Source organism: Telopea speciosissima, chromosome 5 (assembly GCF_018873765.1).
Source record: "Telopea speciosissima isolate NSW1024214 ecotype Mountain lineage chromosome 5, Tspe_v1, whole genome shotgun sequence".
NCBI classification, from domain to species: domain Eukaryota; kingdom Viridiplantae; phylum Streptophyta; class Magnoliopsida; order Proteales; family Proteaceae; genus Telopea; species Telopea speciosissima.
In genome coordinates, this window is record NC_057920.1 from 37,015,305 (window position 1) to 37,032,812 (window position 17,508).

At 38.7% G+C, this 17,508-nt stretch overlaps 1 protein-coding gene across 1 annotated transcript in view; it reads left to right on the forward strand.

Moving 5' to 3' along the window:
- Positions 1–549: 549 nt before the first annotated feature.
- The window catches only part of LOC122662634, a 28,209-nt gene continuing 11,250 nt past the window's right edge, over positions 550–17,508 (forward strand). Inside the window, exons 1-3 of the mRNA XM_043858325.1 lie at positions 550–704; positions 2,254–2,380; positions 2,500–2,572. Of these exons, the coding sequence (XP_043714260.1) occupies positions 665–704; positions 2,254–2,380; positions 2,500–2,572 (240 nt within the window). The 5' untranslated portion in view covers positions 550–664. The remainder of the gene's footprint in view (positions 705–2,253; positions 2,381–2,499; positions 2,573–17,508) is intronic.

The following is a 17,508-nucleotide window of genomic DNA, read 5'->3' on the forward strand; positions in this document are numbered from 1 at the left end:
TTTGTTAGTCTCTGGCAGGGCCGGGTTGGGCTTGGGTTTAGTTTAAGACCCTTAAGATTGGGTTAGGGTTTAGGGCAAACCCGGCCCAGTCCGGCCCATTGACACCCCTAGTTTTATCGAGCACACTTCTCCCAATTTGTTTTAAGAAACGTAAAAATAAGTCGAACTTGTTCTGTCAAATTTGTTTTAAGAAACGTAAAAATAAGTCGAACTTGTTCTGTCAAATGTGTTCTAGGACACATAATTTCTTATTTCTATTTCAAAAAACACTAGTAATAAAACGGATTTATCAAACGGCTTTGAGGGTGTTTTCCGTTGCTTAGAACAAAATAACAGAGAAAACTGTTTATGGGAAGATACCTGCGCAGTTTCAACTTTCAATGATGGGCAAATCATTGTGGCCGTGGCGGCTGCGCCTACACCAACATAATAGAAACTCTTAAATAATTGGATTTGGTGGATCCCTTGAAAAAAAAAAAAAAAAAAAAAAAAAAATAAATTGGTCTACGTGGTGGATATGGCCCCTGATGGGTGGTGGGGAGTGGGGACTCTCTCTTACGTGGAAGTTTGTTCTTCCACTTCTGGTTTTCGGCTTCATCAAGACGACTTCAAATCTCTGTGTCAGGCTGTCAGCTGCTGAACTGTCTCTCGAGGCTCGACCAAAATGGGACAAGTTCTGGGAGCCATTCAAGAAAAATTTCAAGGTATTGGAATTTTTTCTCTTCTTCTTTTGCAATCCGTTAGGCTTCATGTTCTGCAAAAATTTCACAAATTTGAGGGTAGATTTTTACCTCTTGTGATTTATCTTTGTTTTAGGGTTTTGATAGGTACTAAGAAAAGATAATTCAACATCTAATCTTTGCTTAATATTTCTTGATGGATCTTTTCTATATATTTTTTAATCTCTGTCGCGGAAAATTTTGTTCATACTTATTTATTTATTTATTCTTCTACCTTTTGAGGTCCTGGTTGAAGTTCCTGTTCTTTGAGATTCTGTGAAATTTTAACTGAATCAGGTGGGGGTATTTTACCACAAAATTTTGTTATCTCTTGTGATTCAACGTCTTATTTATTTTTTGTTCCTGAACTTTAATAGAGAATTCTGGAATAAAAAATCTTCACATTTTGTTTTGATTTCTATGACTCAATCTGAACCCTGGTATTATTTTCTTTCAGAGTTTGATTTCTTCCAGTCTCTATGTTTCATCATGCATGAGTTTCTTTATTCTATATTTGAGGCCCAAATTCTTGGTGTAGCTCTATAATTACAACTATCAACAGATTGCTTTCTGGGATGTCGAAGTTGTAGATATTTTTTGGGTTGGTGGTGTATGGATCCTGTTATTGAAGATTTGTCTAGTTAGAAATTGCATCTTTTTTAGTTCTCAGTGCCATTCTACTTCATCTTGTTGACCCTTCTTTTCTAACTTATAAGCATAAGGAAAGATTTTGGCCTAAGTGCTTTAGACGAGAGTGATGACTGTCAATAGGCGCATATCAGGAGTTATGTACTACAATGAGAGTTTGTAATCTCCCATGGTGTATGGATACCACCTGAAGCATCTCCTTGCCCAGCACTATTTTAATAGATGGCATAACTGCCTGTCTCTCTGTTGGATGATCAAGAATTTCAAAATCTTTATGTGGATGGATGAGCATGTTTGTTCAGTTAATCAAGTTAGCTGTTGACCTTTAAGCTCTTCTCATTTCTGTTGGGGAAAGGGTATATTTGGGATAATATCTAGATGATGATATAAATGCTAAAGAAGGGGGGGGGGGGTGTGTGTTCCACTAATCTCTGCATAGTCATGTTTTTTGAACATTGTGCATCCCCATTCTCCTTGATAAATCCATAGACCGTTTGATGGTTTTTATGCCTGGAACATGAGTGTGTCATCTGATTCTTATGAAAAAAAAATAATTATTTTTTGATTGCCGTAACATATGTCGTTGTGGTTTCATTTTTAGTGTTTTCCATGTTTAAATGCTTCTTTGGGGAATCTAGTTGGGTCTGATTTTGTGCTTTTTTGGGTCTTGCCAAAACTCTCTACAACTTGTTTCTAGTTTATACAGTTTATCAATACACTTAGTAGTGTGCAGAAAAAAGATGTGGACCCATATCCATGGGCTATACCTCCAAAAACAGACATTTAAGCATCAGTCTCTTTCATTTTCTGTTCTTATTGTTTTAAATCTTTTGGCTGGGAGATGTAATCTCCTGATTACATAATGGAAACTTTATTATTTGTGCAGGTAAGCAGTGGAGGGAGAGGCAAATTAAGAAGATAACAGATAGGGTTTTTGAGCGTTTCAAAGATTCCTATGGAAAGGTTAATTTGACATTTGAAGATCTATATATTGCCATCCTACTTGTGTACAAGTATGAGATATTCTTTTTCTCAGCTTTATTGTTTTTAATCAAGATAAGATACTTGTCATTCAACTAGTGCAGATCCCATATATACTCTTACTAAGCATGCATTCTAAATTTTCTTATAGTGATATTAACAAGCATCTGCCTGGGCCCCATATTGATCCCCCTTCTAAAATGCAAATCAAAGCCATGATGGAGGTATTCTCTAGCCCTTGTAATTCACTTGATTGAAGGGCATTGTTTTGGGTTCTGTTGCTTCCTATTTTAATAAATTGTTGCAAGCTAATTGCTATCTAATTTTAAATCAAAGTGATAGAGCAAATGTCAAGTTTTGAGAAGTTTGGTTTCAAGCTATGATTTTCTTATCACTGACTCAGATGGGCATCACCAAATTAAATGTTGTTTCCCTTAGTCAATTGAAGTGAATAATTTCATTCAAACTCGACTAATAGCATGCCGTAGTGATGCTTTATAGTTTCCATCTATACGCAGTCTGAAAAATGTAATGTTTTGGTCTTGTTTTGACTGAACTTGGTACTGACCATACTCAATGAACAGGTATTTTGAAACAACTTACGTAGGTCTTTACTATCTTGGATGAAATATCCAAGTAGTTTCTTGTCAATGGTGGGGACTATTTTGGTTGGTGTATAGATGGCATTTTAGTTCTTAAAATGCACATGATGATGCTGCAGCTATGTTAGCACCATTGATTGATTTTGTTATCTAAAATTCTAAATGCATATCTTTATGTTTGGTCATTAGCTACAGAGTTATCAGCTGAAGCTTTATTCACCAATTTAATCATGTATGCTTATTTATCTGTACAAATCAATCTTCATCTCAACTTATTTACCAATAAAGAATAAAAAAAAATGCAAATGGGACTATTTTCTAATTAGTTTTGTTTTTCCAGTGGCAAGGGATAGTCAGATTTTGTTTGCTTTTCTGAGTTAGTTGTTCTCATATCATGGATCCTGTATTAGAGGTTTGTAACAGTATTATATTAGCATACACTCTTGATTTGCATTATTAAGACCAGAAACAAGGAGAAAAAAAGAAAAGAAGGAAAGAGAGCAGTACTAGTAGTATTATTACCAGCTATTGTTTTCCAAATAAAAGGGGAGAATTAGGGCATATTGTGGAGGTGGATACATCAAGGATCAGCTTTAAGCCCTTAGTTGTTTGTGCTTATCATGGATGAGTTAACCAGGGGCATCCAAGATGAGGTTCCTTGGTGCATGCTTTTTGCTGAAGACATTATTTAGGTGGATGAGATAAAAGCACGAATTAACACCAAGCTGGAGTTATGGAGATCATGATGAAGATCGAAGCATGATATGGACTGCTGGCTTAGAGGAGTTGATTTTTGGTGTTATTTTTATTATTAGACACTTATTTGGTTTCCTATTTGAGTTGTAATCCTATTTGGGAATCCTAGTTCTGTTAGGAATCCTAGTTAGAGTCTAGTTTCTATTTTATAGGTTTTATTAATTAATTTCTTAGATTAGGATTGGGTTGTTTTATTATAAATACATGTATGTGGCTGAATAGAAAAGAGAGATTGAAGAGAAAAGAGCTATTGATGAAGCTATGAGATGCGGCAATGGTGGGATACCATGGGTGAGAAGCCCTAGGTCAGAGGATGATGGGCTGAGTTAGCCTGGCTGAGATAGCTGATCCTATCCCCCTTGTATGTCCCTTTATTCTTCTTTCCTATCTTTTGATGTTCTTCTTTCATATGTAAACAGAAAATAGCAATAAAAAAAAGAGTTCAGTTATTTTTGTTCCTTTATTGTATTGATCCTGTTGCAACCGATCTCCCGTTGGTTTCCCTGGTTCAAGGTTGATTTTGCATTAGATCAATCTTGGAATCAATAGGTTTTAAGATAAGTAGAACAAAGACGGAATATATGGTGTGTAACTTTATTAACTCTAGGACGGATAATGAAGGGGTGGAAGTTGATGAGAGGGAAATTCCACTAAGTGATTATTTTAGGTATCTGTGATCAATCATTAGTGAGGAAGGTGATATAGAAGATGATGTTTAATAGAGAATTAAAGTAGGATGGATGAAGTGGAAAGGTGCATTTGGAGTGTTGTGTGATTGACGGATTCCTTTAAAGCTTAAAGGAAAATTTAATAGGACAGTCATACGACCGGCTATGATTTATGGTGTGGAATGTTGGGCAGCATAACAGAGATGAGGGTGTTGAAATGGATGTGTAGCAAAACTAGAAAGGATAAAATAAAGAATGATCATATTAGACCTGATTCGGGAGTTTCTCTTAACTGGGAAACTAAATGTTATAGAATATTACATATATTAAGTTTATTCTTGATCCAACAGTTGACCATAATGTAAATAATAATAATTACATCAAACTGTATAAACTCATCAGAAATAAAAAATGGAGGGCACCACATCCTCGATCACAATACATCTTAAGCACAGTCATCGCATCTGCAACCGGCATCGTGTCCCTCGGGTTCTGGTATCCACCAGTCTCCATCATACGCTGTCATAGAAGAGGAATTACCCGCGCTCGACGACACTATTGAACCTGCCTCACAATCTAAAAGGGGGTATCCACATGGAGTGAGCTTCACTAAGGTCAATGAGGGGATGCAGGCATGCAAGCACACACATATAGTGATGCAGATTCATCACCAAATAGGGCTTGTTTCATTGGGAATAAGTCTAGGGTTGGGTTACATACATGTTGGGCCTTTGATCCCATGGGTTTCTAATGTAATAGGCCACTTTTATGAGCCTAAAATATGGGTATATAGGTTGCATACGGGATTAGCCCAATACTTAGTTTATTTTTATGTTTTCTAATTGAACCGGTTCAAATTGGTTGCATCCAATTGGTTCAATTTAAGTGATCATGTGACTTGGTTAAGTGGTCATGTGATGTAAGTTGGGCTGGATTAGGACTTTATAAGTCCAGCCATGTTTTGAGTCTAGTTCTTTTAGTATTTTAGTTTTCTAGTTAGTTTAAGTTGCCTAATAGGTTAGGGATACGGTTAAGCCATTCATTTTTAGTGTCTAAGTCTATTTGTGAATCTTCTATATAAGTTTGTAAGGGAGGCCAGCATTAGAGACGAATTTGATTAATGAAAAAGCTTTTGTTTGCTGCCATAGCTGCTGCTCTGCTCTGTTGAGTGAACCTTGTGAGTAATATCAAGGCTACCTTGTGGGTAATATCAAGGTGAAGGGATTGGTGGACTCCGATCGACTCCTTGCATCTTGTAGATCGGGAGGTCCTTCTTCTATTTCTTCAAAGCTGCTACCATTGAAGATTTAATCTTTCAAGTAAGTAGTTTATTAATTCAGCATTTAACCTTCTTCTTCTAATCCTCTAACCTAAGCTCCATCTACTCCTATTATCACCCCTTCCATTAATCCATAGATCTATTAGAACCCTAAAACCCTAAATCCAATTCTGCCCTAAATTGCAGAATTTTATAACTCATCCAAACCCTAACTTTTTTATACCAAAATAACCCCCTATACCTGGCCATTAATACCGTATAAACCTCTTTCCTAAAATCTGCCCCTAAACCCTAGATCTTACAAACAATCCATTTTCATAAGGCATCCTACCCAAAACCCTAAAATTCAATTTTGCCCAAAATTACAGAATTTCAAAACTCATCCAAATCCTAACCTTTTTATACCATAGTAACCCCCTAGACCTGCCCATTAATACCCTATAAACCTCTTTCCCAATATCCAACCCAAACCCTAGGAATTGACCTAAATCCTAGTGCTGTCCATTCGAACCAGCAGCCCTTTTTGTTATTTGATCCTGTTGTTTGGCTCCTAGTAGGTCTCCTACCTATCTAGGACTACATTAAGTGGTATCAGAGCCATGGCTGAACATGGCACCCTTGCTGTGGACCCTATACAGCCACCCCCACCCGATTCCCTTGCTGCAATTATGACTATGTTACAGAAAATTTCAACAGAACAGCAAGCTCTTGGCGATCGAATGTTGGTAATGGAACAAAGGCAAGCTGTGCCTCTTGTAAGCAACCCTCTATATGTAGAGGAGGATAGATTCCAAGTTCATTCTGAAGTACATGGAACTTTGGGAAGGGATGAATATCGTAGAGATCATCCCAGACGTCACAGGGACCGCAGAGATCATTCCAGACACGACAGAGATTACAGGGACCGACGTAGACCTGACAGAGATGATCACAGTGAAGACAGGAACAGAGGATATAGAGACTACAGGAGACGCAATAGACCTCCAGAGGCGTATGAGTTGAGAGACTATGATGGCAGACCAGATCCACAGGTATTTTATGATTGGTTAACTGTTTTAGATGATTATTTTAATTGGTATGATTTGCCTGAGCATAGGAAAATGAGATTAGCACATACCAAGCTAGTGGGACCAGCACATAATTGGTGGAGAACCCAGATGGATTATCCTGACTACCGTGGTAGAGAACCTGTTACATGGACAGAGATGAAAGAAGATCTGAGTAAAAAATATTTCCCACGAACGTTCGGAGCTCTACAACAAGGTAACTTAAATTCCCATCGACAACATCACCACCAAAAGGCCTTCAAATCTAAAGACAACTTGAAGCCTCCATCAATGAGATTCCGTTTGCAAGTTGAAGAGTGTGGGAAATCTAACTTTACCAGTATTAAAACAACGGCTGAATACAAAATTCCATTACCAAAGGAAGTCGAGAGAGCACAAGTTAAAGATAAAGCTGAAATGGCAGTGAATTGTGATGAAAAGAAAGAGACGGCCCCTATAGCTTCAAAGATGGAAAGTCGACATGTAGAAGACCCTACTGAAGTGGTCAATGTCGAAGAAACCAAAGTAGAAAAAGGTAAAACAACAGAAGATGAAGAGGTGGTTGAGAGCACTCCACAAGAAATTATTGGCATTCAAGATGCTGTTTTTGAAGAGGTGGAGCTTGTGTCTCAAGTATTAGATGCGAAGGTCGCTAACACTGAAGATTCTATGGACAAGACATTCACAGTTGCTGCTGATTCAGAAAACGAACACATAGAGTTTGTTATGCCACCATGGTTCTTCGAAGAGAAAGCTCCACGCCTTGGAGATTTTATCCCCAATATTCCTGCTTCACTGGAGTTCTGTTTGGGGATGGTCAAAGCTGCTGATCACATGTTGATTCCCCCTCATCACTACAAAATTTGAGGACGAATTTTTTCAAGTTGGGGAGAGTTGATGCAGATTCATCACCAAATAGGGCTTGTTTCATTGGGAATAAGTCTAGGGTTGGGTTACATACATGTTGGGCCTTTGATCCCATGGGTTTCTAATGTAATAGGCCACTTTTATGGGCCTAAAATATGGGTATATAGGTTGCATACGGGATTAGCCCAATACTTAGTTTATTTTTATATTTTCTAATTGAACCGGTTCAAATTGGTTGCATCCAATTGGTTCAATTTAAGTGATCATGTGACTTGGTTAAGTGGTCATGTGATGTAAATTAGGCTGGATTAGGACTTTATAAGTCCAGCATGTTTTGAGTCTATTTCTTTTAGTATTTTAGTTTTCTAGTTAGTTTAAGTTGCCTAATAGATTAGGGATAGGGTTAAGCCATTCATTTTTAGTGTCTAAGTCTATTTGTGAGTCTTCTATATAAGTTTGTAAGGGAGGCCAGCATTAGAGACGAATTTGATTAATGAAAAAGCTTTTGTTTGCTGCCATAGCTGCTGCTCTGCTCTGTTGAGTGAACCTTGTGGGTAATATCAAGGCTACCTTGTGGGTAATATCAAGGTGAGGGGATTGGTGGACTCCGATTGACTCCTTGCATCTTGTAGATCGGGAGGTCCTTCTTCTAGTTCTTCAAAGCTGCTACCATTGAAGATTTAATCTTTCAAGTAAGTAGTTTATTAATTCAGCATTTAACCTTCTTCTTCTAATCCTCTAACCTAAGCTCCATCTACTCCTATTATCACCCCTTTCATTAATCCATAGATCCATTAGAACCCTAAAACCCTAAATCCAATTCTGCCCTAAATTGCAGAATTTTATAACTCATCCAAACCCTAACTTCTTTATACCAAAATAACCCCCTAGACCTGCCCATTAATACCCTATAAACCTCTTTCCTAAAATCTGCCCCTAAACCCTAGATCTTACAAACAGTCCATTTTCATAAGGCATCCTACCCAAAACCCTAAAATTCAATTTTGCCCAAAATTACAGAATTTCAAAACTCATCCAAATCCTAACCTTTTTATACCATATTAACCCCTTAGACCTGCCCATTAATACCCTATAAACCCCTTTCCCAATATCCAACCCAAACCCTAGGAATTGACCTAAATCCTAGTGCTGTCCATTCGAACCAGCAGTCCCTTTTGTTATTTGATCCTGTTGTTTGGCTCCTAGTAGGTCTCCTACCTATCTAGGACTACATTATATAGTCCATGATGCGGTGCATGGATTCAATTTTATTATTATCCACCTAACAACAAAACTATATTAAGGGTAATAGTACTACTACAACATAATAGGCAGTACCCCTCTGTGCCTCGGTCACCCAACGATACTACCCTAGTTGCGTAGGGAGCTTGTTAGTCCCGGAATGTGCCTTGGTCACCCAGTAAATCCCCGATAGTTAACCTGACGCCATGGTCCCAGAACACCATCGAACCTACCATGGTGGGTTATCCAACATGTAACCCCCTGTTTGCAAGGGTCATAGCACAGGGTCAATTGTCCTATCAATATGTCTACGTGCCATGACAATAGCATATATACATATCATAGTTGTCAAGGCGGCAAGGTGATCCAAGGTGGTGGAGCGATGCCTAAGCGCTTAGGCGACAAGGCACCTGCCTAGGCTACGAAGGCGCCCTCAAGTGTTATTTTTTATTTCCCCCCTTTTTTAACATTATTTAGTGTGCTCTTATATCATCAAAAATCAACATTAAGCCACATCGTCATAAAAAATAACACTAAGTCACATCAAGTCATCAAAAATCAATATTAAGCCACATCAAATCATAAAAAATCAGCATAGAACTAGAAGACAACATAACTGAAGAAGCAAGTTATTGGAAGTTTGAAACAATCAAAACATACATTTGGTGTATACTAGTCTCACATTTGGTTTATATTGTTCTTAGAAAATATGATATTATCTATAAGTAATTAAATTGCTCTCGATTTAGAGAGATGATCTTGTTCTCTAAGAAGTTTGACTAATCAAATTTTTACATGAGACTTTTGTATTAGTTAAGAGCACAAAACCAGCTTTCCAACAAATCCAAAATTGCATAAATCTGATTTATATTGAAGAAGTTATGTTTCGGTCAAACCTTATTTGGTCTGCACGAATGCTGTCAAAATTGCTCTGAATGAAAATAAATTTTTTTATATATCAAAACAAATGAATATTTTACTGCACTTTTGGTTTTTAGCAATGTATTACCATATTATGATTTATAGAATTTTTAGATTTGAGAAAAACCGCAGCATTTGAAAGGTGAAAATTTCACCTATCGTCGAAAATTTAGTTTTTGTTCTTGAACTAAGGGGTTGACTTTTATCCTTTTGGAATTTTATTTTTTAACTATTTTTATTGGATTCAAATAGGAGGTATTTGCTTATTTATGAATAATACCTTCAGTAAATGAAATTACAAATATAAAAACATTTACTTAAATGATATTTGGCATAAATAAGGCCCAATACCGGGTTCGATACCAATAAAAACTAGTGCAAGGTGCCCTGCAATAAAGTGGCTGTCACCTAGGCCCTAACAAATCGTCTGGACGCCTAGGCGACGCCTTAACAACTACGATACATATATACTTGAGGCCGGTGATCATAGTACCAGAATACCCTCGACCACACTGCCCTCCCGTTTCCTCAAGTATACATATACACATACAATTGAGTATGGCAAATACGGTATCAAAACAGACCTCGGCCACACCGTAACCCATTTCCAAGCCTAATGCAACAGATATTTCTATTACCATAGTAAAGAATTGAAATACAATTAGTATGGTGAATACTGTACTAGAACAAATCTTGGCCGCACTGCAACCCATTTCCAAACCTATATCTGATGCATCATGTATGCAACACAATTAGCATGGCGATCATGGTACTAGAACATCCTCGGCCACACCGTATCTCATTTCCCAAACACATTATATAACCAAGTGATGCAGATTCATCACCAAATAGGGCTTGTTTCATTGGAAATAAGTCTAGGGTTGAGTTACATACATGTTGGGCCTTTGATCCCATGGGTTTCTAATGTAATAGGCCACTTTTATGGGCCTAAAATATGGGTATATAGGTTGCATACGGGATTAGCCCAATACTTAGTTTATTTTTATGTTTTTTAATTGAACCGGTTCAAATTGGTTGCATCCAATTGGTTCAATTTAAGTGATCATGTGACTTGGTTAAGTGGTCATGTGACAACTTAAGTGGTCATGTGATGTAAGTTGAGCTGGATTAGGACTCTATAAGTCCAGCCATGTTTTGAGTCTATTTCTTTTAGTATTTTAGTTTCCTAGTTGGTTTAAGTTACCTAATAGGTTAGGGATAAGGTTAGGCCATTCCTTTTTAGTGTCTAAGTCTATTTTTGAGTCTTCTATATAAGTTTGTAAGGGAGGTCAGCATTGAATACGAATTTGATTAATAAAAATTAGCTTTATGCTTGCTGCTTTTGTTGCTGCCTTTGCTCCATCGTGAGTGTGCCTTGTGAGTAATATCAAGGTTGAAGGGATTGGTGGACTCCGATCGACTCCTTGCATCTTGTAGATCGGGAGGTCTTTCTTCTTATTCAATCGAGCTTCTTCAAGCTGCTGCTGCTGCCTTTGAAGGAGATCAAACTAGTAAGTAATCTTAGTTTTTTACATATATCCTTCCCCTCTTCATCCTCTAACCTAATCCACACCCCCCTCCATCCATCAAACCCTAATTTCCATTAAACCTGCAACTCCTACCTCAACTAGGACTCCCTCATAACTACTACAGATCTGGCCATCAATTTCGAACCATACTTCCAGCCTATATTCTCCACACCTCTCCCTACACTCGACCTTAAACACAGCCCTTAGTCTCCACTACAACCCCTCCATTCCCCCACTCCATTAAACCTAAAATCTGCAACTCAATTCTGTCTAGAATTGCAGAATTTTAAAACCTTCCCAAATCCTATTATTTTTATACCATATTGACCCCCTAGACCTGCCCATTAATACCCTATAAACCCCTTTCCCAATATCCAACCCAAACCCTAGGAATTGACCTAAATCCTAGTGCTGTCCATTCGAACCAGCAGCCCCTTTTGTTATTTGATCCTGTTGTTTGGCTCCTAGTAGGTCTCCTACCTATCTAGGACTACATTACCAAGATATAAAACGATTAAAGCATACATAGTGAAGTTATAAATCAAAAGATGCATAGTAAGGTTAAGAAATTAAAACATGCATAGTTAATATTAAAGAATAGAATGATGGAAACTATGTATATATCACACGACATTTATGAATTTGAAACACTGTAGAAATTAAGTCAAACCACACCCACTTACCGTGTCTGAAAGACTTGGCGATTCAATCCCAAAATCAAAACCCGAGCGACTCCCTAATATACCTCACCGAGTTGATTGTCTTTGACCTAATTATGTTTATAAAGTGTTAGATCAAGCGTTGGAATAATGCCCAAAGATCCAGATCAGTTGGTGGTGATCGACTGATGGATAGTCCGAGAACTGGGTTTCAGTTCAGGTTCCATCCGACACGGTCTTGGGGTCATTTTTGTTACATAGAGATTGTAGGGGATTACTCCACCTATCTTTTGAACCAAGCGGTATTGAGTTTCACTGCACGGAACAGGAGATTTGATCGAATCTCTGATTGAAACCCTAACTTTAAGTTTTTACTGTTTTCACCCAAAACATTGAGGATTCAGTTAGACACCAAGTTAGGGGCATGCATGAGGGTGCAGTACCCTAAAACAACAACATACCAACTGGCCATAGAGCTCAACACTGGATTTCAAGTGAAAATCCAGCCAAAAATCCTAAACCCTAGGTTTGTAAAACCGCAGAAATGGAAAGGGAAAGACAGGGAACAGTGGCTCCTACTTGAAACTGAGTGTGGGCAGTAGCACCTAATGAATTCAAGCTCGCTTCCCCTTCTCTTCCTTCTTCTCCTTTCCTTTTCTCCTTTTCTTCCCTCTCTTTCTCTCCCTTCCATGGTTTTGGTATTGTGAGTAATGAGCCTTTGTAGGCAAGGGCTACTGAGGCCTATTTGCCTACGCACCTAAACCTGACCAAACTCATTTCCCTAGTTAGGCCTCGCAGGCCCACCACCTTGACTTAATATTGAGTACAAAGTCGTACATGGATATTGTAACATGACAGGACAAGCGAAGGAAGGTCTAACACGAAGCAACAAGTCCCTCAGACAGCAACTCCATACTGGGGAGTTCAGCATTCCATTGGTTGATGGTGACAGGCAGATCATTGATCAACCTGTGATGATCGACCAGGGGGTCATTGCTGTACTGTTCAAACTGGATTCTCTCCAGTGTTCTTACCCACTCTCAAGGGTGCTTAACAAGGGTTTGTACACTATATAATGATGACATTCTACCATGATCTTGAAGGTTAAAATTACACCATCCGATCACTTACCATCAATCATTCGGAAACCACTTCCACAGCCCATGTCTTCAGTGTTGACAGTTGTCGGAGTAGCACCTATTATAAAAAGTTCAAACTAGGCCTGTTTTGGGCACGGGTGTAACATTTCTTTTGCTGTGAGATGCGGTGAAGCCCTTAATGGGATTCCAAGTTAGATTGGTGACATGCTAGTCAAGTTTTAGGTGAGAAGCCTAGTTCATATCCTCCTTCTTCTATCTTCTTCATTCACTCAAGTTTTTAGACCAGGTTCTATTGTTGATATTGTTGCCATCAACTTCTCTCATTGATCACAATTTGTATTGGTAGTTCAATGTTTATCTCTCCATGCCGTTACAATACTTCTTCTACTATTACCTTCTTCTACATTTCTATTTTTGAGTTTGACTTGCTATTTCTTAGTTTCTACTTGTTATTTCCCAATAGTTACTAAGTCTGGATTTGTTATTTCAGTTACCTTCCAATTCTGTCGCTTGTTTCTAGTATCAATTTCAGTTTTTGTTTTCAAACTTCTAAATCTGTTAGTTGCTATTTTGATATTTACTAATTTTGGCGTCTTGCTATTTTCTGAGTTTTTAAATCAAGGATGCTATGTGGGAAGTTGTTAAATTCTGGTTTATATTTTGAGTGCCTAATCTGTACAATCCTAGATTTACATGAGGTTTTCTAACCCTAATCCCTTAGGTGATTAGAATACCCTGTTATTTGGTATTAGAGCTATGGAGGGACAACAGAGTCACTACATTGATGGGATGATGTTGAGGGTTGCTGAATTTTACCTCCGATTGAAGGATGATCTTGCGGATCTGATTCAGCATCACTACAAACCTCGTGGACGAGTTTTTTTCAAGACGGAGAGAGATGATGCAGTTCAAAAGATCAAGATGGCCAACAGCAAACCAAGCCATCAAAACATGGCAGTCTCTGCCCACGAAGGTAGCTTTTTTTACATGGCAGCTCATCAATGGGAAAATCCCCACAGATGACTCTTTAATGGCTGTAGGTGTTCCTCTCTGGCTTCTAAATGCTACCGTTGCGGGAGGCCTAAGAGGGACACCACTGATCATTGCCTCATTGCTGGAGGTACTGTAGCGAAGGTGTGGAGTCTCTTTTCACGTGTCTTTGACATTGATTTACTGCCTCTTCAGGACGTCGGAAGTCGTATTTTTCTTTGGTAAGGGTCGGCAAGTTGTTGCAGCTTAAGTGCCTACATTACTAGACTTTTGCCTTCCTTAATTGATTGGGAGCTGTGGAAGGATAGGAATACTAGAAGACATGGGGAATGTAGGCGGCTTGCATGTGCTATTATTGAATGCTTAAAGTTATGGGTGAGAGGCCTTTCGTACCCTTCCAAGATTGGGAGAGCAAATTCCCATAGAGACGGCTTAATTCTGCAGTTTTTTGGTCTATCGGCTCTTCCGGCCCGGCTGCAATGCCCTATTCCTGTTTTTTGGTGCCCCCTGTTCGTCTCGGTGAAGCTTAATGTGGATGGTGCTTGTAGAGGCAACCCTGGGGTTGGTGGGGGTGGAGAGGTCATCAGGGACAAGGAGGGTGTTACTTTGGCAGCCTTCTCTTCTTTCTTTGGCGATTGCACTAATTCTTTGGCTGAATTGACGGCTTTGAGAGATAGGTTGAAGTTGTGTCTTGATTTGGGCCTTGCTGATGTTGTGGTTAATTCTGACTCTGCTTCCAGTATTAGAATGGTTGACCATAAGAGGTGTAATCTCTAGAGGGGATGGTATTGTTTTCAAGAAGTTTTGGCCTTAATTACTTCTACTCGGGCTATAGTTACCTTTGCGTACAGGGAAAGTAATAGGGCGGTGGACTAGGATGGCCAACCTAGCCTGTGATACTGGTTCTTCCATCGGTTACCATGTTGGCAACCAGCTGCCTGGGGATTTGCAATGAATACTACGGGCAGACAGGGCTGGATTGCTAGTTCTAAGGAAGTAGGTTCTATTTTGATTGTTTCTTGGTTTGCATTGGTTGGGTTCAAAGTTGAGGTGAGAGTTCTGCTCCTATGGGTTGGGGTAAGGTGGTACATCCCCCCCTTTGTATTCTTTATTCATTGATTAGATTTTATAAATTCTAGGGGCTGGCCCGGGTCACAGGTAATATTCGGGTTCAAAAAAAAAAAAACATCAAAACTAGACTAAGAATGAACTATTATGTTTAATTTTGCGTGTCGAATGGGTTATACGGGCCATGGACTTAATACTTTTGGGTTTACTATTGTAATGGTTTAATTCTATAAGCCCAAATTTTAGGGATTTAAGTCCTCCACGGGATTAAGTAATTAGTTTGTATTTTGTTAAGGTTCTAAATAGTTTCTATCTGAAGAAGACTTTAAGTTGTAAGGTGTTACAAATCCTGAGAAGAAAAGGAAAAACTAGAGAAGAAATGATAGAAGAAGAAGAGATGGGAAGAAAAGAAGAGAACTCGATGCACTGATTTCCTCTCCCACTGTTTGTATTTATAATAATAACCAATTACATCAAAATAGGAAACTCATTCCTTGACAACCAAGAAACTAAAAATAATAAGAAACTAACCCTAACTAGGAAACTAACATAAAACGGTGGAAACAAACTAAGAAACCAAGATAGGGACAATCCCCCTATGCATGGTAAATTACCCAAACTACCCTTGTACCTCCATGGCACAAGGGCCCATTCTCAACACTCCCCCTCAAGCTGGAGTACACATATAGTAAAAAGAAATCTCCAGCTTGAAACAAAAGTACAAGGTAACAATTGTAGCACCACCTAGCAGCACATCACTAGCTCAAGCACAATGGCCACCAATCAGCAACAGCAAGTAAAAAAAATCCTGTCGAATAGAACCAAACAGCAACAAGCAATAATAAGCGGTAGAGAACCCCAACTGCGATCTAAAGATCATATAACAGCAACAACAACATCATAAAATATTCCCCAAGGAAGACAGGTAGTAGATAGGCATCTTCCCAAAGAAAACAAGTAAAAGTGCGGCTTCAACAGCGACACCACAAGAAGAATCTCGCAACTCTCTCAGAGGCACCATTTCACAAAAGGCTACTATCTCAGAGGTACTACTGCGGTACTTGTACATCAGCTCGGTGCTTGTAGAATGCAGACCCAATTCACAAAGACAGCATCTGGTTGCTGACCGACCACACAAAGACAGTAAATGGTTGCTGACGAAACATACAAAGACAGCATATGGTTGTTGACCGACCACACAAAGACAGCATATGGTTGCTGACAAACCACTCGGCATAAGGCAGCCGTGGACCAAGCAGATAGAAGCTGTACTATTGCTGAACCAAACACATAAACTCTTAATGTTGCTGTGGATACGAGCAGATGACACGTATATATAAAAATAATCTTTAAGAATGAGTGACTGAAGCAAATAAGTCTTCAGTCATGTAGAAACATCATTTTGATGGCCAAATAAATCAGACAAATTTCCAAATAATTCTTGAGCAACGCAATAACCACAAGCACCAATAATCACTAAGATAAACTCCAATCTCCCCCTCACGTGTAGTATTACACGTGGACAAATAAGGTAAAGCCAATGGGAGACAGCCAGAGTGTGCCAACAATGCCAATCTTTAAAAAAAATATTGAAACTCCAAATTGATATGACCGGGTCCACCATTGAATTTGTAAGTCCAATGGCAATTCTGTAAATAATTAATGCAATCTCCAAGTGATGCAAAAAAGGGGTCAAAATACCCAATTGGGTTTGTGTGGACCCACCCAAGTACACAAGAGGCAATAAACAAGGGTTAATGGAAGAAAATAGGAATTGAACAGAATATGCAAGGTGGTACTTGGTAAATCAAAAAGGAAAAGGATACATAGGGTATTAGGATTTATTGATAGGGGATCGACTTGGAAGAAAATTAAAAGTTAGGAGATTAGTTGATTAGATGGAAGAATAGGGGTAAAGATGGAAACTAAAGAAATAACACATGGGAATGCTAGATACGATTGGTGTTGCAGGGGTATTTTGGGTAACAAGAGAGACAAATAAAGGACTGTTGAACTCACCACCAACCTCCAGCGTGAAGCAGAGGAGAAAGACTATGAATCAGAGCAGAAGACTGGCGGTAACCAAGCAGTAGCAGCATATCATAGGTGCAATCGACACCAATTAATTAATGCCCAGATCAACAGTAGTAGCACGCCAAGAACCCGTAGCAGTAAATCAAATGAACTAAACGGTAAAAAAAACCATTTTTTTTCTTCAATAACCCTTAGCGTGAACTAGAAGATATGAAACCTCCAATTGATGGGTGTTCTAAACAGAAATCAAAATAGGAAATAGATCTGTTGCTACTCAGGTCCAATGATAAATGTAAACCAGCACCTTGTGTCTACTGCGATGGGAGAAGATGAGAACAAAGTACCAGATGGAACCAAGGTTCTAAAACTCGGGTCTCGGAGGCATCTCGGCCCAGCCAA